The sequence below is a fragment of the Bison bison genome, unplaced genomic scaffold (assembly GCF_000754665.1).
Source record: "Bison bison bison isolate TAMUID 2011002044 unplaced genomic scaffold, Bison_UMD1.0 scf7180017864371, whole genome shotgun sequence".
Classification (NCBI taxonomy): Eukaryota; Metazoa; Chordata; class Mammalia; order Artiodactyla; family Bovidae; genus Bison; species Bison bison.
In genome coordinates, this window is record NW_011494943.1 from 13,435,283 (window position 1) to 13,461,056 (window position 25,774).

A 25,774-nucleotide genomic window follows, 5' to 3' on the forward strand; every position below is an offset into this window, starting at 1 on the left:
AGCCTACACCCATTTCCAGCTCCGTGGACTTCTGTTACCTGCCCGTCAGGTCTACCTCCTGCACAGCGCGTCTCAGCTCGTTCCCCAGACCCGGGCCCCTCAGCTGCCCTGCTCAGGGCTGGCCCTGCTGCACCAGACACTCAGACCTTCCCGGATACCCCCACCCCTGCGGCTGCTCAGCACTGCCCAGGCCCCCACCTCCTGCCCTCTGCCTCCATCCACCTCAGCCCGTGTGACTGGGCTGCATGGGTCCTGCTCCCCAGTCTTGAGCCAGACCCTCCACACTTGCCTCCTGGCTCCAGCTCCTTCCCAGGCCAGGCTCCTGTGAAACGCTGTTCCCCCTCCTCCAGGCAGCACCTACCAGGATGGTGCTTGGCACCCAAGAGGCAGCAGGCACAGGTGCTGAGAGCACAGAAACTCCCTCCCACCCCCAGACGGCAGACATACCTGGGTGAGCAGCTGGTCGGGCGCCAACTGGTTGATCCACCGTGTGTAACGCTCGGTGGAGTTGGGGGGCTCCCTCGTCACTTGACAACCGATAATCTGTGAAACAATAACAAACAGGACTTAAAGCCATGCAGCCTTGGGGGCAGCCCCGTGTTTTGATAACTTTCTCCATTCAGCTTCTAAATAAACAAGAGCTGCAGCCCTAACAGCTCATTGCCCCACCGCCGGCTCCCTCTGTCTAGGCTGCCACAGCAGCCCCCATGGTGATGCCATCAGACAGGCACTCCTGCCCCAGGAAGAATCCATGCTAGCTGCCATATACATCCTCTCCTGTACCCTGCCAGATTACTTCTCACCCCTCCTTCTGCTCTTGGTTCTGGAACCTGGCCCTGCCTCCTCCTGGCCATGGACACCATCCCCTCTCCACAGCTTCGCAGGCTGACTCCCAGCACCCAACACCTAGGGAAGCCCCCCTGCATGCTCTCCTCGGGTATCTGCTTGCAGTGCATTTAAACACCCTTAAGAATGCTCAGAGGTAAAGGGTCCAGCCCTCCCGTCAGTGAGGCAGCCTTGGAGAGAGGCTGGCCCCTCCCGCAGATATCAGGGGTCCTGATGCTCAGAGACCAGCAGCCCCAGGCTCAGACGCAGAGAATGGGCTGGTTTCCGAGGGAGGAGCCCCTCGCAACGCAGGAGGAGGCCTTTCTCCCCCTTTCTGGCCAGGGGAGGGCAGCTGGGGTGTCCGAGGATGGCAGAAAGCCTGCCCCTGGGTGAGGGTCCTATGAGGCTCTCACAGGCTGGCTGACCTCGGAAGATGACACTAACCTCTGATTCCAGGCTTTGTCTTCCCCACCTTCCCGACCATCGGGTAACAGTGAGGAAGGTCAAGGGTGGCTGGCTGACTTATGTCACTGCCTAAGTCTCCTTATTGAGAAATGCGCAAAAGTCACCTTGTGAGTTTCTTAAAACTTGCTCTAATATACACAACACTTGCACATGGTGATTAATTTATATTAATTCAGTTATGCTACTGAAGAGTTTTCAGAAGGGTTTTGTCTGCTTTGCTTGAATTTTGTTGCTGTGGTTGTGTTGTGTGATCCTGTTATACATATACACATCTCCATTCATTTTCAGATTCTTTCCCCATACAGGTTATTATAGAGTACTGAGTAGAGTTCCCTGTGCTATACAGTAGGTCCTTGTTTGTTGTGGTTTTTTAATCTGTTCTTGACAGAGAGAGAGAAATGGTAGATTTGCATGTAGTAGTAAGAAATAACACACAGAGATCCCATGTGTATTATTACTTGGTTTCCTCTAATGGTAACATCTTGAAAAACCAACACTTGGCTTCCACTGGGCTCAGGGACACTGGGCGTGTCCACGGCCACAGGGGCCTCTCCTGGTGCCTTCATGGCTGCTTCCCGCCCCCCAGCCACCCACACCCCCCCCCACCCGCCCTGCCCCGTGCCCACACTGCTAGCTCGGGGCCACAAACCTGCTACTTCAATGCCGTAATTCTTTCAAGAACGCTGCAAAAATGCAATCACACTGTGTGTAGCCTTTAGCAATTGGGTGATTCCCTGGAGATTTGTTCCCTTTTTTTTTTTTTTTTGGCTGAAAAATACTCCACAGCTTAACCCTCTACAGGACACCTGGGCTATTTCCAGTTTGAAGCTGTTACTATTATTCTGCTGCACTCATGTAGGGGCTTTTGTGTGAACAGAAGTCTTCGTTTCTCTGGGACGAACGCCCAGGAGTGTGACTGCGGGGCGTACGGTAGTTTCATGTTTTACGACACTGTTTCCCTGAGCACCACTTCCATCCCCACAACAGCACGTGTGACCAGTTTCCCCGCGTCCTCGCATGTGTTTTGGTCTAGCTTTTCCAACAGGTGTATGCGGACTTGCGCTTATAACACGCATCCCCAATGGCTCGTGAGGCTGAACCTCCTTCCGGGGGCTTATTTCTCATCTGCCTGACCCTCCAGAGAAGTGTCTTTCATCCATTTCCTGATTAGGATAAAACACACTTGGCCATAGGTGTGTATTTTTTTTACATATTACTGAATTCTGTGAACCTTTTATGTATTTCTCCTAAAAGCACATACTAAACACAGTTACAAATCAGAACAGATCTTGAATGAGCAGCTTGCCCAGTGCGAGGCTGCAGGACTGAATTGACCAAGGCATATATTTTTAACTGTCTATTCCATCTGATTTCTGGTATTGTTGACACTGGCTTGCATTTGATGGCTGAACAGAAAAGGTCTTGAAGAAAAAAGGAAACGTGGATCAAAGCTGTGAGATAGAAACCCTCTGTTTCAAAAGTATTCCCAAACATGAAGATGAAGAGGCTTAACTTCTGTATAAACAGCCAGGCTCCGGCCCCACACTGCTGTGTCATGAACAGCTGCTGGGGGTGGAGGGTCAGGCTAGCACAGCCCAGCCCACGCTGAGAGACACACTTTTAGCCAGACCGCGGGCAGGCGGACATGGCCTTTCTGGGACATGAGCTGACTCACGCTATTTCCTCAGTGAACACCTGAGCCCCCTTCCCAAACCACGCCTTCCACTCTGCCTCCGAGGAAGGCTGAACCACACTGGGTGGGGTCTCACAGGGAGCAGGGCTAGGAGGACATGAAATGAAGCTGGAGCTTCAGGGGCTGGCTGTTCTTAGAGGCTTTAATCAATGTGAGTGTTGGTCTACAAAGAATGAAAGGATATTTTGTTTGCCTTGTGAAAGTTGGACACTCAGTCGTGTCCGACTCTTTGTGACCCCCATGGACTGTAGCCCGCCAGGCTCCTCTGTCGATGGGGTTTCCCAGGCAAGAATACTGGAATGGGGTTGCCACTTCCTTCTCTAGGGGATCTCCCTGACCCAGGAATTGAACCCAGGTCTCCTACATTGGCAGGCAGATTCTTTACCATCTGAGCTACCAGGGAAGTCCTTTGTTTGCATTAACACTTTTTAAAAGAATGCTGGCCTGGGCCACAGGGCAGACAAAGGCAACCCATAAACAGAGGCGCCTGCAGCAGGGCGCCGAGCTCCTCTCCTGAGCTGCCTGCCCTGCCTTCATGCCAGGCCGCTGTGGACACCACGCCAGCACAGGGCCCGTACACAGTCAGTGCTCAGTAGGCACAGGCTGAACGAACACAAAGACTGGGAGACTGAGAAAACACTTCAAGAAATAATGGGCAAAAATTTTTCCAAATTTGATGTAGGCTATAAAACCACATATCCCAGAAATTCAACAAAGCCTCATTAGAGTCAACCTGTTAAAAAAAAACCAAAAACTTAAGTTTGTACATCATAACCAAAGTGCTAAAAACTAATATTAAAGAAAAAATCTTAAAAGCAGTCAAAAGAAAAACACCCATTACACAGAGAGGCATAAGGAAGACAGCAGACTTCTTGGCAGAAGCTATGGAAACCAGACAAGAGGGAGGGATCTTTTTAAAAAAATATTTTATTTGTGTTTATTTGGCTGAGCCTCGTCTTAGATGTGGCATGCATAATCTTCAATCTTCGTTGCGTCATGCAGGATCTGTTTTTAAGTTGCAACATGCGAACTCTTGGCTGTGGCATGCGGGATCTAGTTCCCTGACCAGGGCTCAAAACCAGGCCCCCTGCATTGGGAGCACAGAGTCTTAGCCACTGGACCACCAGGGAAGGGCCAGGGAGAGGCATCTTTAAAGAAAGAAAGGACTTCAACCTAGAATTCATTAGCCAGCTGCTATAGCTTTCAAAAATTAAAGCAAAAGAGACTTTTTCAGAAAAACAAAAGCCAAAATAATTCATCACAAGAAGAGTTAAATTACCAAAAAAGATGAAGGAAGCTCTTTGGGGGAAAAGAAGACGATCTGACTGATAACAAGGAATGGTAAGTGGCAGTTATGGTAAACGTGTGTAAAAGCAGAAGACATTTTGCCATGTGTAACCTTTTTATAAGATAGTTGATTTTGGTAAAAAGAAAAACAACTAGCATGGGGTTTACAGCATAAACTGTGTGACGGGATGTGATTCTGTGATCTTACGCTCCACGTGAGATTCTGCCATCTATCTGCGGTAGAGTGTGAGGGGTAAGGTACACACTGCACGTGGCCCAAAGCCGACCACTGAAAACCAGCCAAACAGAGAGGCATAGCGGATAGAGCAACAGCACAGGTAAAGTGGGATCACAGGGCAAACACGGAAAAGGGGGAGCCAGGAGGAGAGAGGCTCGAGGCAAAACACAAACCAGAAGATGAAGACCAATTACGTAAAGTACAGAAGGAACATAGTAACAAAAAGCAAAAGTCAGTGAAATAGAAGAAAAAGAAAAAGGGGGAAGGGACTGGCATGTGGCTGAGTTAGGAGGGGGGCCATTGCAAGGTGGCTTGGCTTGGCTGTTGCTGGCATCAGTACCCACATGCAAGCTCTTACTGAGGAACTGAATTTTTAAATTTATCTTTAAAAATTAATTATTTTTATTTATTTGGCTGAGCTGGGTTTTAGTTGTGGCTCATGGGATCTTTAGCTGCATGTGGGATCTAGCTCCCCAACCAGGGATCAAACCTGGGTTCCCTGCATCGGGAGCATTTCCATTGGGAGTTTTCACCACTGGACCATCAAAAAATTCCGTTTCTGGGACCATCTGAGAAGTCCCAGAAACTGAATTTTTAAAATTTCACTAACCTCAGTTCTTCATGGAAATGAGAACTGATACTACAAACCCACATAACAAACCAGACAACAAGCTTGAATAGGAAGTTGTAAAATGAGCCCAGGACCTGCACCTTGAATTCTGAGAGGAAGGCAGCCCCCCCTCCCCACCCACTGTCTTCACGGTGTGGCTGGAGGGGCCCTCCCGCAAGCCCTCTCAAAACCACGGCCTGAGGATGAAAAGTAAGGGGTGGGGGTGGGGGGAAGTGTAGAGCATAAAATTTTATTAACTACATTTATGAAATTAGTTCCTAATTTATGTTCATCAATAGTTTAAAGATTACTAAAATATAAACAAAAATTAGATTTCATTAAGAACTAATTGCCTTATGGATCCAATCCTCAAAATACTTAAAGTGGGTACATTTAGGAACGGAGGCAGTGCTTTACTATTTTAAGTTAGATTAACTATTTTCCTTATTTCATACTCCCAAATGCTTCTTGTCATCAAAAATCTTTTCTGAATCATGACTTACAGATCAACGTGTAACAACCTGGGCAACAACCACCACCAGGGAACAGGGTCATTCAAACACCCCCCTAGCTCCCGAGGGGCTCACCCGTGTTTACTCATCAAGAGCGGGATGTATCAGGTGTGACGGGGTGTGGGGCGGCCACGATCCCCGAAACCTACACACACAGACGCGTGCTGTCCACGTGCGGCAGTTACATCAACACAGGGCAGATGCGGAAGAACACCGCTCCGTCACTGTGATGTTTAACCTGAGAAACTTCTCCAGACGGTAGGAGGTGAGGTGCCCTCATCGCCTCTGCCTCTCAAATCTCCCGGGCACTGGACCAGGTCCATCTTCAGCAGGGCTCTTGTAGCCTCCCCACAGCCCCCCAGTCACCCTCTTCCCCTCCCGACTCACCCCACCTCCCAAATACCAAGAGATGGGTGCCTGGCCTGCAACACGCCCCCTCCCCAGGCTCCATCAGGGCCAGCCATGGACACAGAGGCCCCCAAGCCCACATGCAAACCCATCCCCAGGCGCTGCAGGCCAGAGGGCTCCCCAGCCAGTCTCTAGTGCTGTGAGGCAGAGCTGGACCATGGGGTCCGGCCACCAGACTCCGTCCTGTGTGACTAAGTGAAGCCCCCATCTGCACCCACTTCTTCCAGCCTCTGCTGGGTACACAGATGGTGCCCACTGTGTGCGAGGTGCAGTGAGGACCAAGCCAGAAGTGAGGCAGCGCCTACTGGGCTTTAGGTGCTGACAGCAGACCCACCCGCCTCCCAGCCTCATGCAGCGTGAGCTCCTTGCCAGCCCCTTCAAACAGCTGTGCCCTCTCTGCAGCGCTGGCACCGCTCCCGGGCACACACTCAGCCTGACCAAGTCAGTGCCTCTCTGTGGACAGAGGTCACAGTGGCCACACCCACAGGGCAGGATGAGGCTGCACTGCGCAGAGGGGAGATGACTGCCCTGGTGTCACCTGAAGATGGAGACTGGCCCACAGTGCCTGCCTCCCGCCTCATGTTCCCACCAGGCAGGGTGGGCAAAGGCCAGGTCACCGAGGACTCCTCCCGAGCCCCCTGGAGACTCACATACGGGGATGTAGGGAAGTCCTGGCATCGCCCTGTCCAAGAGCACAGGGAAGGACCCGCCCACGAGTGCTGGAAAAGCTCTGTGCAGCCCTGAACCTCCGCAGGGTGCTCCCTGCCTCCTCCGCACCTTTGCTCTTCCGATCTCCTCCATGTTCCTGAGAATGCAGAGCTCCCACCTCCGCCCATCACAGGCGACCCTCAGGGAGGGGCCCGGAGCAAACACAGCGGCTTCCCTGACCCCACCCAACTCCTGTCCCAGAGCCGACCCCCGCTCCACAATGCTCAGTAGGTGGGTGGGGAAACGCCTGTCATACCATCTCAGAAGTTTTGCAGAGAATATGCAGCTGCACGATTTATGGGAGCTGCCACCCTCATAATCAAGTGGCTTTCTTGTAAATGGCCTTAAAGAAGTAATGACCAAGGACAAACATATACTTAGCATTCATTTCATTCTTTCCAAACAAACTATATGATATAATCAACAAAACCACCAACTGGCAACTGCAAATCAAGATTTTTGTAGGTCATGACTTTCATAAAACCCGGCTCCACAGTAACAACCCTTCTCAAGCTGGTTTTGTCTGGTGCAGCAGGGCTGCTCTGAATCCCTGGTCTCACTGCAGACCTGTGATGTGGGAGGAAGCACAGCTGCGCCACTGCTGGGAGAAAAGCTTCTCCTTTGTTGGAAAAGTATCCAGTGCACTTAACACAAGCTTAGCGAGAAAAGCCTAACCTCGAACCTCAAACAATGTTTAAATTAAGATTAAGATAAACTGGAAGATTAAGATAAGCTTTACTGTATTGCACACAGTAAAGACTCTGCCTGCAATGTGGGAGACCTGGGTTCGATCCCTGGGTTGGGAAGATACCCTGGAGAAGAGAAAGGTATTCTGGCTTGGAGAATGCCATGGACTGTATAGTCCATGGGGTCGCAAAGAGTTGGACACAACTGAGTGACTTTCACTTCACAAGATAAACTGACACGGCCTATATTTTCCCCAAGTTCCTTATATATGCCTAGATTTCAAGGTCTTTGAACTTACATGTTGTTCGGTTGCTCATTTGTGTTCAACTCTTTGTGACCCCATGGCCTGCAGCATGCTAGGATTCCCTGTCCTTCACCATCTCCTGGACCTTGCTCAAATTCATGTCCATTGAGTCAGTGATGTCATCCAACCATCTCATCCTCTGTTGCCCCCTTCTCCTCCTGCCTTCAATCCTTCCCAGCATCAGGGTCTTTTCCAATGAGTCAGCTCTTTGCATCAGGTGGCCAAAGTATTGGAGCTTCAGCTTCAGCATCAGTCCTTCCAATGAATATTCAGTGTTGATTTCTTTTACGATGAACTGGTTTGATCTCCTTGCAGTTCAAAGGACTCTCAGGAGTCTTTTCCAACACCACAGTTTGAAAGCATCAATTCTTCGATGCTTAGCCTTCTTTATGGTCCAACTCTCACATCAATACATGACTACTGGAAAGACCATAGCTTTGACTATGCAGACCTTTGTTGGTAGTGATGTCTCCGCTTTTTAATATGCTGTCTAGGTTTGTCATAGCTTTTCTTCCAAGGAATAAGCATCTTTTAACTTCATGGTTGCAGTCACTGTAGTAATTTTGGAGCCTGGGAAAATAAAATCTGTCACTGTTTCTACTTCTCTATCTATTTGCCATAAAGTGATGGGACCAGATGCCATGATCTTAGTTTTTTGAATGTTGAGTTTTAAGCCAGCTTTTTCACTTTCTTCTTTCACCCTCATCAAGAGGCTTTTTAGTTCCTCTTTGCTTTCTGTCATTAGAGTGGTATCACTGCATATCTGAGGTTGTTGATATTTTTCCTGGCAATCTTGATTCTGGCTTGTGATTCATTCAGCCCGGCATTTCACATGATGTACTCTGCATATAAGTTAAATAAGCAGGGTGACAGGATATAGCCTTAATGTACTCTTTTCCCAATTTTGAACCAGTCCACTGTTCCATGTCTGGTTCTAACTGTTGCTTCTTGACCTGTATATAGGATTCTCAGGAGGCAGTAAAGTGGTCTGGTATTCTCATCTCTAAGAATTTCCCACAGTTTGTTGTGATCCACACAGTCAAAGGCTTTAGCATAGTCAATGATGCAAAAGTAGATGTTTTCTGGAATTTCCTTGCTTTTTCTATTATCCAATGGATGTTGGCAATTTGACCTTTGGTTCCTCTGTCTTTTCTAAACCCAGCTTTCACCTCTGGAAGTTCTCAGTTCACGTACTGTTGAAGACTAGCGTGAGGGATTTTGAGCCTTACCTTGCTAGCATGTGAAGTGAGCGCAAATATACAGCAGCTTGAACTTCTCTGGCATTCCCTTTCTTTGGGATTGGAATGAAAACTGACCTTTTCCAGTGAGAACCGCCAAAAGTAACTTCACATGTGAGCCAATCACAAAAAAGTGGGGGGAATAATACATCTAAAAGTATCTCACTCTCTACAATGTCAACACTGGTTACAAAATTCTTCACACAAAATTCTTTCAAGGCAAAATGTGTTCTCAGTGTTTGGAAACTGCGTGTCATTCCCAGTTATGTGAAAATCGCCTCTGATGTTTCCAGACCTGGACCAGCTCTCACCCGCTAGCTGAGGGAGAGGCCCCACCCACGAGGACGGGCCTGCGATGCCAAGGGCGATGTACTCAGGATGCAGGATGTAAGGCTAGGAGGCGACACCGCTCACGTGAGGCAGCTGGACACAGGACACAGGTGACACCAGGCCCACCACGCCCACAGGAGTAAGGGTCCATGGGTCAGTGATAACCTGGGCTCGTGCGCACACAGGCCCTACCAGTGACCACTTCCGGGTTCCTGAAGTTGCAACCAGAGAGCGCAGGCTCAGTGCCTGGCAGAGCCCTCACTCGGGTTCCCTGGAATGTGATTAGGGGCGCGTGTAAGAGAAGGGCCAGGTGAGTGGAAGTCGAACACCATATCACATTCTGAGGAAAAGGCAGAGATTGGGCCATCCCGGAGGCTTGAAGGATGGGGGTGCTGGTCCCCACACACCCCTGCAGAAGCATTCGTCTCGCTCACACGCTGCATCAGCAAGTCAGCACTAGGGACCCTCTCTGCTGTCTTCACATCTTTCAGTGTTCTGCACGCTGGACATTCCCACAATGGCCACCCTATTGAGGACATCTGTGGCACCTGGTGAGCAAAACTTTCGGATCCAGAGGTCTGGGCACCACGTCTCCCTCTCTGAGGTGAGGGTCCATGCAGAGAGAGGCACAGGACTGGGCAGGTCTCCCTAGTCCTCTTGGGGTCCTGTTTACCCCTGACCCTCGTTGAGAGTGGGGTCTGGAGAAGCACAGGCCTACTGTCTGGCCCTCAGGCTGCAGAGCCCTGGAGGAAGTTGGTGGTGGTCAACAACATGGAGACCGGCAGCCCCAACGGGGCTGTCATAGCACAAACCCCAGAACCCTGTGACACAGAACTGTGGGCCATTCAACGTGATGTGGCTGGGGCACATGGTCACACTGCCCACCAGCAGCTGGGCACTCTCAGACCACACTGAAGCATGAGGTTGAGTGGCTCTATAGCTATGCAGACGAGGGTGGAGGTCCCAGGTCACCCACCTGTGGCTCCGACCTCTCCCTCAGCTGTACCCACAGCATCATGGGGGTCCCCTAGGACCTACGGATAGAGCAGGTCTGCAGGCAAGCTAGTATCATACGCTGGCACAACCCAAAAAGGGACTGATACTGCAGCCCAGTCCCATTCAGACAGTTCCAAGGCCCCGGAAGCCTGGAATGTCCACCTGTAGGAAGCGGGGAGGTGGCTAGGGCAAGGACATATACAAACCCACAGGCCCTGGTCAGCATGCAGGGGAGTTTGCTGGGAAGAGCAGACCTCTGAGACACTGCAGATGGACCTGGGAGCACTGGGAGCAGCTTCTGGTAGGCAGTGCTGGCTGCTGGGCCAGAGTAGAGGATGTGGGTTCCTTTCTAAAGGCTGCTCTAGCTACCATCACCCCTGACCTCCTGGTCACAGAACAGACTCTGGGCCACGAGGAACCGGCCCAAGGATTCTAGCAGCCCTGGTGAGTTGGCGACACCAGCCCCCAGGCCACGCACTGGTTCCCTTGATGCTACCTTGGCCGAAGGGCCACTTGTCAATAAAGGAGCAGCTGGGCATTTTTGAGCCTCCCTCAAGTCCAGCCTTCTGGAAACGTTCAGCCTGAGAAGCAGTGGCGTGGACTCTCAAGACATAGCTGACAGCTGTTTTTATCTTCTTACAGGCATATTTCAAGGACATGTTTGTATTAACAATGTTTAAATGTAAGCAATATAAGTGCAATCACAATTTAGGGAATAAGAATCCTCAACATCAAACTTAAGGTTGTGAAAATCACTTATTCCATGAAAAGACAACAAAAGCTCTCAGGAGGAGTGTGCAGGTGTGTTCACAGGACAGCCAAGTCCTAGAGTCCTAGTCACGTGTGTGGGGCTAGGCCGTCGGACACAGCATGAGGGGTACATTTCTTTGTTGTTGCTGTTTAGTCGCTCAGTGGTGTCTGACTCTGCGAAGCAATGGTCTGCAGCACGCCAGGCTTCCCTGTCCTTCACCATCTCCTGGACCTCACTCAAACTCATGTCCATTGAGTCGGTGATGCCATCCAACCATCTTGTCCCCTGTCATCCCCTTCTCCTCCTGCCTTCTAATCCTTCCCAGCATCAGGGTTTTTTCCAGTGAGTCACCTCTTCGCATCAGGTGGCCAAAGTATTGGAGCTTCGGCTTCAGCATCAGTCCTTCCAATGAATATTTAGGGTTGATTTCCTTTAGGATTGACTGCTTTGATCTCCTTGCAGTCCAAGGGACTCTCAAGAGTCTTCTCCAGCACTACAGTCCAAAAGCGTCAATTCTTTGGGGCTCAGCCTTCTTTATGGCCCAACTCTCACAGCTATATACGACTACTGGAAAAACCATGGTTTTGACTATACAGATCTTTGTTTCTTAGAAGGAGAAAATCAGCAGATTAAATTCAGAGCTCCAAAATTAGGGGCTATTGGAAGAGAAAGAATTCATCCTGGATGAAGAAAAATCCTTCAAACTCCTTGAGAAACCATCTGAAGGAAGTGTGTTTTTGAACATTTGTCTTCACTCAGTACACATTTCATGGGGTGCATGCTCTGAGCCCTGAGCGAACCGGCTCTCTCCTTCATGAAGGCCAAGAGGCAACAGTCAAACCTCAAATATAGAACCTGGAGCCCGTGAGAAATGCATAGTGTCAGGCCTCACAGACAACAGGGATCAGATTTCAGGGGCTCGTGCACTCACGACCTGGAGACACTTTAGTGTGTGGACACAGCACAGGGACAGAGGTGAGCAAAACCCAGGGCCGTTCCTCAGCAGCCAGGCACATGCACCCTAAGGCCGTCCTGGACCTTCTCCTTCCCACTTTCAAAACCAGGGATTCAAAGCTGTTTTTACTAAAACTTCAGAATAGACATCTGAGCAGTGCCCTGTGGTCAGACACCAGGTCTGGGCCACCCTGGACCCTGAGCCTCAAGGGGGCAAGTGACCCATGGGCCTGAGATGTCCTTCCAAGTTTAAGTGGGTGGGAGATGCTCCCCTACACGGGGCTCCTGTGGGAGGACGTGAGCCTCCCTACCCTGGAGGATGGGTCCTGGGGAGCCTCACTCATGGGGGCCAATGAGGAAGCCATTCTAAAGATGAGAGTGTAGTCTGAGGTTATGTAGATAGTAAGACTTTTTTAACTGATACACCCTACAGCTCTCAATCTATTTTCATGTCCAAGGTACACAGCTTCTAAAAATGCTGATAAAACTAAACCAAACCAAAAAATAAATTTAAAAATCCTTTGGACCCATTTGAAAGTAACAAGTGCTACTCAAAACAAGAAGCACATTTTTCTTGAAAGGAAAACACCCGCAAGCGTGCGGCCACCCCGGGCACAGCCGCGAGCATGCGGCCACCCCGGGCACAGCCGCGAGCGTGTGGCCACCCAGGGCACACCCGCGAGCGTGTGGCCACAATGGGCACACCGAGCACATCCACGAGCATGCAGCCACCCCGGGCACACCCGTGAGCGCGTGGCCACACCGGGCACACGTCTTTCTCTGAGGGCCAGTCTGGCTACAAACTGACTCTCTCAGTCCTAAGGAAGGGCCTTAATCTAAAAAAACTGTAATGGCATTTCTACCAAAAGTTGTAGAGACGTGCACAAACATCCATACTCACACTTTTCGGGTGTCGCAAAGCGGCTTCGTGTTGCAGCCTCACTCTCTGAGGCATCATCACGTCGTCCTGCAGGAGAGAGCACACTTGAAGCTCCAGGAAGCAACTCTGACAAACAAGCAAGCAGACAGACAGCCTGATGGCAAAGCAGCAAAAACCACTACAGTACTGTAAAGTAATTAGCCTCCAATTAAAATAAATAAAAAAGAAAAAAAAAGAATTGTGCACGTGGGGAAGGCAGTTTAAAAGGTGGGGGGATGTATGTATACCTATGGCTGATTCATGTTGATGTATGGCAGAAACCCACATGATACTGTAAAGCAATTATCCTTCAATTAAAAATAGATAAATTAAAAAAAAAAGAAACTTCAGGAAGCAACTCTGACAAACAAGCAAGAAGACAGACAGCTTGACGGCAAAGCAGGCAGGAGACCAGAATAGGCGGTGCAGCCACTGCCCAGTGGCCCATGACCCCATCAGTCATCCGGGAAACTCAACTGCCCAGGATGCAGTGGAGCATGAGTGAGAAGCTGGACAATTCCAGTAAGAACCACACAGCTGGGAGGAATGGGTCTGAGGAAGACAGTGGGGCGTGTCCAGCAAGATGGAGACTCTGATCCCCAAGAGCCAGTAACTTAATTTACCCCATGGGCAGAAAAAGGCTTACACATACGCACCAAAGAGATGTAAAGAAATGTTCACCACAGTGTTGTTCAAAATGGGGAACAGTTTGATGTTCACAGAGATCAGCAAAGGTAAGCAAATTGTGTGCCTCTCTACAGTCAAATACCATTGTGGTCTGAGAGTGAATGACAGCTACACACACGTAAGTGAATTTCACAGATACAATGCTGAGGGAAAGAGGCAAGACAACAGAATATATATAGTATTACTCCATTTATTTAAAATTCAAAATCAAGCAAAATTAACCTGATTATTTAAGATACACACATACATATAATATGAACTACCATAAAGAAAGCAAGAAAATTAGAATCTCAAAGTCAGAATAGTGGTGATTTTGTAGGGAGGGGATCAGGGTATACCTCTTAAGTATTAGCAATGCAGTTACTTACTGGGAGGTAAATACATGTGTATTTACTTACTAATTAATCTTTAAAGTGTACATGTATGTTCTGTGTATTTTTCTATAGGTATGTTTCATCTCACAATTTTAAAACTGCCTTAAATTGATAAAAATTCAAATATGGTATCAATATGCCTAATAGAAGAGCTAAAAATAATGTCATTGGGAAGATATTTATCTTTAAACTGAGCAATGAGATAAACTAAAGACCTGCATTGTGTCTCTCATTTCTTCAACATGGCCACATGGGCTAACGTGCTAATCAAATGAACTGCAGATGAAGTAAGCTGAGAGGAAGCTTGTGGCTAATGTGGGGAGGAGGGGGAAGGAGGTGATGAAAGAGGAGGAGGGAGGGGGGAGGAGGAGGGAGAGGACGGGGAGAAGAAGGGGATCGGGGATCGGCAGGGCAGGGGCCCCTCCAGGCGCAGCGGCGCCCTCAGCAGGCAGGAACAGAAACGCAGGGAGGAAGCGGTCAGAACAGGAGTGGACGAGTTGTCTATTCCAGGCCCCAATCCTTCCCTGGCTCCCATCAGGACCACGCCTGTGGGCATGTGCGTGGTCAACCACAGCCGGGAATCTTAAAAAGGAAAATCAGGGGGGCTTCCCTGGCTGCTCAGACAGTAAAAAGGAAAACAAGGAAAACTGAAGTGGTGGTTGGGGTAGCGGGTAGGGGGTGGGGTGTGCGATGTGAGGAGAATAAAAAGAAGTTACGCTAGAGCTCAGCCTATTTCTCTCCCACAAAGGGTACAGCAAGGCAGCAGGGCAGAGACAAAAGAGGGAAATTTCCCTGAAAGGGAAGGTCTATTGATCAAATTCCTGAAAAGTGACCCCGTGTCTGGTGGCCTCATGCTGAATCCTAGAAATTCTGAGGGTTTCCTAAACCAGCCCCGACTCCTGGTTACAAGTGGGAAGGGGCACACAGGTCAGCACAGGACTAGGTGAGGAGTGTTTCAAAGTGAAAGTGGGGAGGGCTGAGGAAGCCACAGTCAGGGTCAGGGTCAGGGCCGGCCTCTGCCCACAGCATGACCTCCCCTGGGACCTCGTGCAGTAGCAGCACCACACACGCAAGCCCCACTTCCTCCAAACTCAGGTGAGAACCCCGGGAACCCACCACAAGCCTCTGGCCTCTGGTTCCCAAACATACTCAATGACACCAAGACAGCCACGGCAATGGTATCGTGTGTGAACCAGCTCAGCTGTTGTATTTGGCTGGACCTCAAAAATATTTGCCGAGTAAATGAAGTGTCTGTTCAGGGCGGAATTGTATTTTCAATTCACCTCACCATTTACACAACACTCTTTTATTGTGTGTGTGCTATTTATCACCATCTTCTACAGTTGGAGGCAGAGCAGCTAGTATTATCCCCATTTTTTGCCAAGGAAACCAAGGTTTGGAATCTCTCCAGAACCCATTCAAGATCTCATAGCAATTACACGTCAGGATTAAAATTTGAATGCAGGTCCAGTTTTACAGCTAAAGGATTTACACAAAAATCAAAATTGCCCCAAAAGTCTTAGCTCTCAAGAACATTCTAATACAGTCTTCCATCACCTCTGCTGCTAGGTGTCTGAATAAAGTGAACATCTGCAAGTACAAGGAGAATACAGGAGACATTTAACACACCCCTGACCCCAAGCTGAGAAGGTCAAGGATGAACACAATGAGTAAACATTCAAGTCAAAAAGCGATAGCGTAACAGGGTAACAGACCGTCTCAGCTGCACAGTGACTGCAGATTATAGATAAGCAACTTGCTCTACCAAGACCATTTTGAAAGAGGAAAAACTTGCTGAGAGATGGGAGCATGAAAAGATCTTTATTATCCATGAAAAGTGATGTGATACTTTAATAACAAGCCCAGATGTGTTTCTGCTGTGATCCCACTGCCTTTCATCGATGTCCATCCCAGGGAGGGACCCGCTCTGGTTGAGATCACTGTGCTCACAGCTGGTACCCAATACCAGGAGCTGGTTTTAATAAAAGTCAGCCGGTATCTGCAATGCAAACAGGAGGGGGCCTACAGGACAGATATAAAAGGTCATCAAGCATGAACTAGTAAAACCCAGAGTCTGCGTATCCTGATCCCAAGGTGTATCTGGAGACAGATTTTCCCTACCACAGGAGGGAGGGTTCAAAACCTCCAGATTTATTTGCTGAAAGTGTGCAACATTCCACGATGATTACCAGGTAAGAAATGTTCTTGGCAGCCAAGGGGAAAGAATTTTAATGTATTATAAAAATAACACTAATTCAAGATGAAACACTGTTCCCTTTCTGACCATAAGAATGTTGGGTAGAGAAAAACTAATCTGGTCAAAGAATTTGAGTTAAAAGAAACCTGCATCTTTGAGTTCAGTAGCTTCTGAATAGAGGGTTGTCTGAGGGAGCAAGGCTGTGGACCCCCAGGGATGATCAACTCCCAGGATGGGTGAGGGGCAGGAGGAACCACTTGCAGATGAAGGAAATAACAGCCAAGAAGATCTGTGAAGATAGCAAGGTCGATGTTGTGGTTTCTGTTAAGTCTCCTTATGCTTGACTTTTGGACAAGATTTGAAGACACAGGTAGCAATTCCCTGGTCACACCTCAACCTCAGGACGCACACTTCACACAGAGGACCCTGAAGGACAGGGAAGAGAGCAGAGGAAGCCCCACCAGCACGCCAAGAGCCGATTTCCAAAGCACAGCATCAGGGACTCAGGCACGTGACCTACCTCCATTTTCCCGAAGCCTGAGACACTGAGGGGAAGCGAGTCTGCTTGAGAGAAGCTGTCTCTGTGATTTGCTACTTAGCCTGGGTAACTAAGTCATGGCAGGGCAGGACCCCCAGGCAGGTCAAAATGCCTCCACATCCACCTGCAGAAGTGACAGGCTAATGGCACACAAACAATTCCCAAAGATACTGAAAGAGTCTTGAACAGACAGTTACAAGGTAGTGGGGACTACTGAGCCCAAATCCCTGAGAATCATCAGCTGAGAGAGGAAGCAAGCCACCTCTGCCCGCAAGTCCTCGCTGATCTACAAGAAACAGCTAAACTCTGAGCAATGGTTCTGGTAACCCTGCGAGGCTGCAGGAGTGGAGATGAGAGCCAGGGGTCTGCTCAAGACTGGGAGTGGGGGCGGGGCCTGCTAGTCAAACCACGACAGTCCTGAGCTCGGGCCAAGGCAGGTTACCTCCTCAAAAGGTGAATGGGCTATGTAGCCTAAAACAGCCCAGAAGCCTCAAAACAGGATAACAAGGGTCCCAGGATGGTGGTTCTCCCAAGAACCTGGAAGAAGCAGAGGAAAATCTCTGAGGGAAAAAACTTTCATCCATGGCCTCAAATTAACTCCACAGAGAAGTATTCAAATACAATGACCAATACACAAAGACAACTGGACATGTAAGTAAAAACACACAAAAGAACAGATAATAAAAGACTTCCCAAGGCAACCATTAAGAAAATAATTTAAAAAGAGTTAAAAATAATAATTTATTATAAATAGTACACTAGAAAATATCTATTTCATTTTTTTAAAAGGGAAGCAGTAAATAAAGAACAGAGGAACAAAAATAATATGAGTCATAGAAAATAGAAAAGAAAATAAATAGCAAAATGGCCGACATAAATCCAATTGTAAAAAACTTAAATATGTGAATAAATTCAAAACTCTAATCAAAGGTAAAAGCTGTGAAACTGCAATAAAACACACACACACACACACATACACACAAGTTCTACCCATAAGCTATCTACAAGAGACAAAAATTCAGGTTCAAAGACACAAATAGATTCAAGTAAAAGAATGGGAAAAGATACACCAAGCAAACTATAACCATAAGAGAGATGTAGTTTTACTAACATGAATCAGAACAGACTTTAAAACAAAGAACATTAAAAGAAACTGAGAGACATTAAACACTGACAGAATGGTCAATCCATCAGAAAGATATAACAATGATAAATATGCATGTATCTAACAACAGTGGTACAAAAAGAAACAAAAATGAATGGTACTGAAGAGAAAAACAGACAATTCAACAACAAGAGTTGGAGACTTCAAGAACCCACCATCAAGAATGGACAGAACAGACTCAAATGACTTCTACCATATGCAAAATAGATAGCCAATGGGAATTTGCTGTATGGCTCAGGAAACTCAAACAGGGGCTCTGTGTCAACCTAGAGGGGTGGGATGGGGAGGGAGATGGGAGGGAGGTTCGAAAGGGAGGGGCTATATGTATACCTATGTCTGATTCATGTTGACGTTTGACAGAAAACAAAATTCCGTAAAGCAATTATCCTTCAATAAAAAAATAAATATATTAAAAAAAAGAATGGACAGAATAACTTTGACAAAATAGTGCAGCTACAGATGATATGAGCACCACCAACCAACAACATCAACCAGCTGACTTCTCTCTATGGACACCCACCCAATAACATCAACTTGCTGACATCTACCTATTGAACTCCTACCCTATAACAACAGACTGTACACTACACCACAAAAAAGGGATTGTAAAATTTTAAAGATCAGATCCCCTGGAGAAGGGATAGGATACCCACTCCAGTATTCTTGGGCTTCCCTGGTGGCTCAGTTGGTAAAGAACCCGCCTGCAATAAGGGAGACCTGGGTTTGACCCCTGGGTTGAGAAGATCCCCTGGAGGAGGGCATGGCAACCCACTCTACTATTCTTGCCTGGAGAATCCCATAGACAGAGGAGCCTGGTGGGCTGCAGTCCACAGGGTTGCAAAGAGTCAGAAATGACTGAGCGACTAGCCACAGCACACAAAAGCATATAAAGGGTATTCTCTGATCACACAAAATTGTTAGAATTCAAAAATAGGATTTGGGGAAATCTACCACCAATATATGTATATATACAATGTACTTCTAAATAGGCAATGGGAAAAAAATTTTAAAAATTAAAAAATAAAAAATAAATAGGCAATGGGTTAAAGAAATCGCAAAGGAAATTAGAAAATACTCTGAGGTATTTGAATGAAAATGAAAACAGGACACAATACAAAACAGCTATAGCAATTCTTGGAGAAAATTTTATAGCTGTTAATGTCTAAAGTAACACAGAAAGATCTTAGGAACCAACCATACACACACACAAAGCAAACTCAACCAAAAGTAAGCAGAAGGAAGACAAAGATTATAGCAGGAAATAAAAAAAGAAAAACAGAAACTCAATTAAAACAACGGTTGGTCTTTTGAAAACATCAACAAATGTATCAAACCTTTAGCTAGACCGGAGATGAACAAGCTTTTTCTGTAAAGGGTCAAATAGTAAATATTTTAGCTTTTCTGTCACACATGGGTTCTGTCAATATTCTTTTGTGTTGTTGTCTTGTTTTTACAACACTTTAAAAATATAAAGACCATTTTTAGCTCAGAGGCTATACAAAAACAGGCTGCCAGTGGGTTTGGCCTATGAGCTGCTGTCTGTAGACTCCTGAGCTAGACAGACCAAGAAAAACAGAAGACACAAATAACCGATTCAGGAGTGAAAAAATAAGACAGCAGCTCTGACTTCACCAAAGTTAAAAGGACCATGAGAGAGTACTATAAGTAACTACATGCCGACAATTTAGACAGTTTAAATGAAATGAGCAAATTTCTAGAAAGATATGAATTGCTAAAACTGACTGAAGAAATACAGAATCTGAATAGGTCTATAAGAAGTAAAAAAAAAAAGAACTAGTAATTTGAAATCTCCACACAAAAAAGTCCAAACTCAGATGGTGAATTCTATAAACATTCAAAGAATAAAGAACATCCCACCTTTACAAAATCTCCCAAAAAAATGAAGAGGAAACATCACTTCCCAGCTCATTCTTTTAGGCTCATATTACTTGATACTGAAGAAAATAGCATCACAAGAAAAGTACAGAACAATATCCCACATGGATACAGATTAAAAAGTCCTTGACAAAATATCAGCAACGGGATTTATCCCAGAAATGCAAGGTTGCTTTACTATCTGAGAGCCAATTAATGTCACAGATCACATTGAAAGAAAAAAAAGAATCACTACATGATGGTCTCAGTAAGTGCATAGAGGCATTTCATAAAATCTAATGGTTAAAAAAAAAAAAAAATCTAATGGTTATTCATGGACTTCCCTGATAGCTCAGTTGGTAAAGAATCTGCAATTCAGAAGACATCGGTTCGATTCCTGGGTCAGGAAGATCCGCTGGAGGAAGGATAGGCTACCCACTCCAGTATTCTTGGATTTCCCTGGTGGCTTAGCTGGTAAAGAATCTGCCTGCAATGCGGGAGACCTGGGTTTGATCCCTGGGTTGGGAAGATCCCTTGGAGAAGGGAGCTACCCACTGCAGTATTCTGACCTGGATTCCAGAAATCCATGGGGTCCCAGAGAGTCGGACATTTCTTAGTGACTTCCACTTTCACTTTTCATTCATGATAAAAATTCTTGACAAAGTAGGAAGAAAGGAACTTTCTCAACCCAATAAAACTCACCTACAAAACCCCTGCAGCCACATTTTAATGGTGAGTGATGGAATGCTTTCCCCGAGGCTGGAAACAGGGAAGATGTCTGCTCCTGTGACTTCTGTCTGGTCAGTGCAATCAGGCAAGAAAGAGATATAAAAGGCATCCATATTGGAAAGAGAAAAATTGCCTCCATTTGCAGACAATAAGATTTTGTATTTAGAAAACCCTAAGAGATCAAAAGCTACTAGATCTAAAAACTACTAACAAACAAGTTCAGCAAGGTCACATAATACAAGATCAAGATACAAAAATCAATATTATTTCTATATATTGGCATTGAACAATCCAAAATAAAATTAAGAAAATAATACATTCACAATAGCATCAAAAGGACAAAATATTGAAGTATAAATTTAACAAAAGGAAGTATAAGATTTGTATGGTAAAAACTGCAAAACACTGCTGAAAGAAATTAAAGACCTAAATAAACAAACCAGACATCTTATGTTTATGGACTGGAAGACTCAATTCCTCAGCAAAGCAATTCTCCCCAAATTGACCTATAGACTCAATATAATTGAAATCTAAATCTCAACTTGCTTCTTTTGTAAAAATGACAAGATGACCCTAGAATTCATTTGGAAATATAAAAGATCCAGAATGGGAAAAATGTTGAAAAAGGAAGAAATATTATAGATGGAGGGCTTACAGTTTCTGACTTTTTAAAAAATTGGAATATAACTGCTTTACCACAATTGTGTTAGCTTCTGCACATTTTCTAACTTTGAAACTCACTACTGGAAAGCTACAGTGGTGGCCTAAAGATAAACACAGCGATCAGTAAAGCATAACTGAGAATAGAGAGCTACCTTGGCAATTATGGTTGATTCAAGGCAGTTCAACAGGAATAAAACAGTCTTTTCAACTGCTAGGACAAGTGGATCACCACAGGGAAAAGGTAAATAAGACCCTACCCACACACAAAAATTAACTCAAAATAGACCACAGACCTGAATGTAAGAGATAAAACTAAAAAAATCTTCAGAAAAAAAACTTAGGAACAAATGTTAGTTATTTTGAATTAAGCAAAGAATTCTTAGATATGACAACAAAAGCACAAATAATGAAAAAGAATTGATAAACTGGGCTTCTTCAAAAGTTAAAAATTTTGTGTTTTAATTTAGGTCCATCCTAAAGGAGATCAATCCTGGGTGTTCACTGGAAGGACTGATGTTGAAGCTGAAACTCCAATACTTTGGCCACCTGATGTGAAGGGCTGACTCATTTGAAAAGACCCTGATGCTGGGAAAGATTGAGGGCAGGAGGAGAAGGGGATGACAGAGGATGAGATGGTTGGATGGCATCACCAACTCAACGGACACGAGTTTGGGTGAATTCCGGGAGTTGGTGATGGACAGGGAGGCCTGGCGTGCTGCGGTCCACGGGGTCGCAAAGAGTCGGATACGACTGAGCAACTGAACTGAACTGAACTGAATTTAGGTATAAATTTATCAAGAAAGTAAAAAGACCATAGACTGGGGAAACATTTGCAAATTCTATATCCAGCACTAACCAGTATCACCCTAAAGACATGACCTCCTTCCTGACATTTAAGATCTTTTAGTCTACTGCAGGGAGAAGGCAATGGCACCCCACTCCAGTACTCTTGCCTGGAAAATGCCATGGATGGAGGAGGCTGGTAGGCTGCAGTCCATGGGGTCTTGAAGAGTCGGACATGACTGAGCGTCTTCACTTTCACTTTTCACTTTCTTGCATTGGAGAAGGAAATGGCAACCCACTCCAGTGTTCTTGCCTGGAGAATCCCAGAGTCAGCGGAGCCTGGTGGGCTGCCGTCAGTGGGGTCGCACAGAGTCGGACACGACCGAAGCGACTTAGCAGCAGTAGCAGCAGCAGTCTACTGCTGAGGTGAGTGTTACTGCATTTAGTTGAAGGAGAGATCCTGAATGGAAGTCCTGTGAGTGATGACCACAGAGGGACGATGACCACAGTGGGATGGAGCTCACAGTGCCAGGAGAGCAGTTAAAATGGAGGGAAATAGAAATGACACTTTTCTGAAGCATTTCCACCAATCCCAGTACACTTTTTCTGTCTCAGGGTATCCTGTATTTCTTTGGCTTTTGGAAGAGAATTTATTAAGGCTATATATGAAAAAAAAACCTATGGTAAACAACATATTATGCTTAACAGTGAAAGATTTCAGCTCTCTGAGATTGTGAAGGGAGACAAGAATGCCTATTATCATGATTTCTATTTAACAATTCACTGGAGACTTGAGTCAAAAAAAAGAAATAAAAGATACAAGGCTTGGGATTTCCCTGGTGGTCCAGTGAGTAAGATTCTGAGCTCCCAATGCAGGGGGCCCAGGTTTGATCCCTGATCAGGGAATTAGACCCCACATGCCACAACTAAGAGTTCGCGTGCTACAACTAAAGATCCTGTGCACCGCAACTAAGACCGGGCACAGCCAAATAAAGAAGTATTTAAAATAAAAGTTACAAGGCTTAGTAGAAAGAGGGAAAGTGACTGCTTACATAAACAACCCAAAATAATCAACAGAGAAATATTAGAATTAAAAATGAATTTAATAAGGTTTCTGGATACAAGATCAATAAATAATTTCTTTATAGGTACAATGATGTCTCTTACAGTAGTATCAAGAAAGGTCAAATAACTCTCATATATTGTTGGTGAGAATGTAAAGTGGTATAGTCACTTTGGAAAACATTATGGTAGTTCCTCAAAATGTTAAACATAGAGTTACCATATGACCCAACAATTCCACTCCAGGAAGAACTGAAAACACCTAGCCACACAAAAACTTGTACAGGAATGTTTATAGCAGCACTATTTATAACAGTCAAAAAGTGGAAACAACCCAAATGTTCATCAACTAGCAAACAGATAAAGTGTATATTCATACAAAGGACTGCTACCCACCAATAAAGAGAAATGTAGTCCTGACACATACTATAACATGACGAACCTTGAAAACATCACGCCAAGTGAAAGACGCCATTCACAGAGACCACATGATGTAGATTCCATTTATATGAAATGTCCAGAACAGGCAAATCCACAGGGACAGAAAGGAGGCTAGTGGCTGCCCACAGATGGGAGCTGGGGGGATGAGGGGTAATTACTAATAGGTACGGGGTTTAATTTTGTGGTGATGGAAAAAGTCTAAAATTAGACTGTGGTGACAGTTGCACAACATTGTGAATATACCAAAAACCGTTGGATTGTACACTTTAAATGGGTGGATTTTATGTGAATTGCATCTCAAGAGAGCTGATAAAAATGTGTTTTTTTAAATCAAATATCAAGGAATTAATTTAACAAAGGACTGTAAGCCCTCTGTATGAAAACTACTCATGGCTATTGAGATAAATTAAAGAAGATCTAAATAAATCAACAAACATATAGTCATTGTTAGGAAGACTAAATATTGTAAAGAAGCTATTCTCACCTAATTAATCTATTGCTTCAATATAATCCAATCGAAATACTCAAAGCAGATTTTGTGAAAATGAACAAAATTACGCTAACATTTATCCAATGCAAAAAGATTTTTTTTTTTTTTCTCTAATTTTATTTTATTTTTAAACTTTACATAATTGTATTAGTTTTGCCAAATATCAAAGTGAATCCGCCACAGGTATACATGTGTTCCCCATCCCAAACCCTCCTCCCTCCTCCCTCCCCATACCATCCCTCTGGGCCGTCCCAGTACACCAGCCCCAAGCATCCAGCGTCATGCATCGAACCTGGACTGGCAACTCGTTTCCTACATGATATTTTACATGTTTCATTGCCATTCTCCCAAATCTTCCCACCCTCTCCCTCTCCCACAGAGTCCATAAGACTGTTCAATACATCAGTGTCTCTTTTGCTGTCTCGTACACCGGGTTATTGTTACCATCTTTCTAAATTCCATATATATGCGTTAGTATACTGTATTTATGTTTTTCCTTCTGGCTTACTTCACTCTGTATAATAGGCTCCAGTTTTATCCACCTCATCAGAACTGATTCAAATGTATTCTTTTTAATGGCTGAGTAATACTCCATTGTGTATATGTACCACAGCTTTCTTATCCATTCATCTGCTGATGGACATCTAGGTTGCTTCCATGTCTTGGCTATTATAAACAGTGCTGCGATGAACATTGGGGTACACGTGTCTCTTTCCCTTCTGGTTTCCTCAGTGTGTATGCCCAGCAGTGGGATTGCTGGATCATAAGGCAGTTCTATTTCCAGTTTTTTAAGGAATCTCCACACTGTTCTCCATAGTGGCTGTACTAGTTTGCATTCCCACCAACAGTGTAAAAGGGTTCCCTTTTCTCCACACCCTCTCCAGCATTTATTATTTGTAGACTTTTGGATCGCAGCCATTCTGACTGGTGTGAAATGGTACCTCATAGTGGTTTTGATTTGCATTTCTCTGATAATGAGTGATGTTGAGCATCTTTTCATGTGTTTGTTAGCCATCTGTATGTCTTTTTTGGAGAAATGTCTATTTAGTTCTTTGGCCCATTTTTTGATTGGGTCGTTTATTTTTCTGGAGTTGAGCTGTAGGAGTTGCTTGTATATTTTTGAGATTAGTTGTTTGTCGGTTGCTTCATTTGCTATTATTTTCTCCCATTCTGAAGGCTGTCTTTTCACCTTGCTAATAGTTTCCTTTGATGTGCAGAAGCTTTTAAGGTTAATTAGGTCCCATTTGTTTATTTTTGCTTTTATTTCCAATATTCTGGGAGGTGGGTCATAGAGGATCCTGCTGTGATGTATGTCGGAGAGTGTTTTGCCTATGTTCTCCTCTAGGAGTTTTATAGTTTCTGGTCTTACGTTTAGATCTTTAATCCATTTTGAGTTTATTTTTGTGTATGGTGTTAGAAAGTGGTCCAGTTTCATTCTTTTACAAGTGGTTGACCAGATTTCCCAGCACCACTTGTTAAAGAGATTGTCTTTAATCCATTGTATATTCTTGCCTCCTTTGTCGAAGATAAGGTGTCCATATGTGCGTGGATTTATCTCTGGGCTTTCTATTTTATTCCATTGATCAATATTTCATGATCAAGTGGGCTTTATCCCAGGGATGCAAGGATTCTTCAATATCCGCAAATCAATCAATGTAATACACCACATTAACAAATTGAAAAATAAAAACCATATGATTATCTCAATAGATGCAGAGAAAGCCTTTGACAAAATTCAACATCCATTTATGATAAAAACTCTCCAGAAAGCAGGAATAGAAGGAACATACCTCAACATAATAAAAGCTATATATGACAAACCCACAGCAAACATTATCCTCAATG

The 25,774-nt window shown here is 45.4% G+C and overlaps 1 protein-coding gene across 1 annotated transcript in view; it reads right to left on the reverse strand.

Annotated features, from left to right (window-relative positions):
- The window catches only part of B3GNTL1 (UDP-GlcNAc:betaGal beta-1,3-N-acetylglucosaminyltransferase-like 1), a 106,558-nt gene that overhangs the window by 49,192 nt on the left and 31,592 nt on the right, over positions 1 to 25,774 (reverse strand). The window contains exons 5-6 of the mRNA XM_010856395.1: positions 12,908 to 12,973; positions 448 to 543 (exon numbers count right to left, since the gene is read on the reverse strand). Coding sequence (XP_010854697.1) covers positions 448 to 543; positions 12,908 to 12,973 — 162 coding nt within the window. The remainder of the gene's footprint in view (positions 1 to 447; positions 544 to 12,907; positions 12,974 to 25,774) is intronic.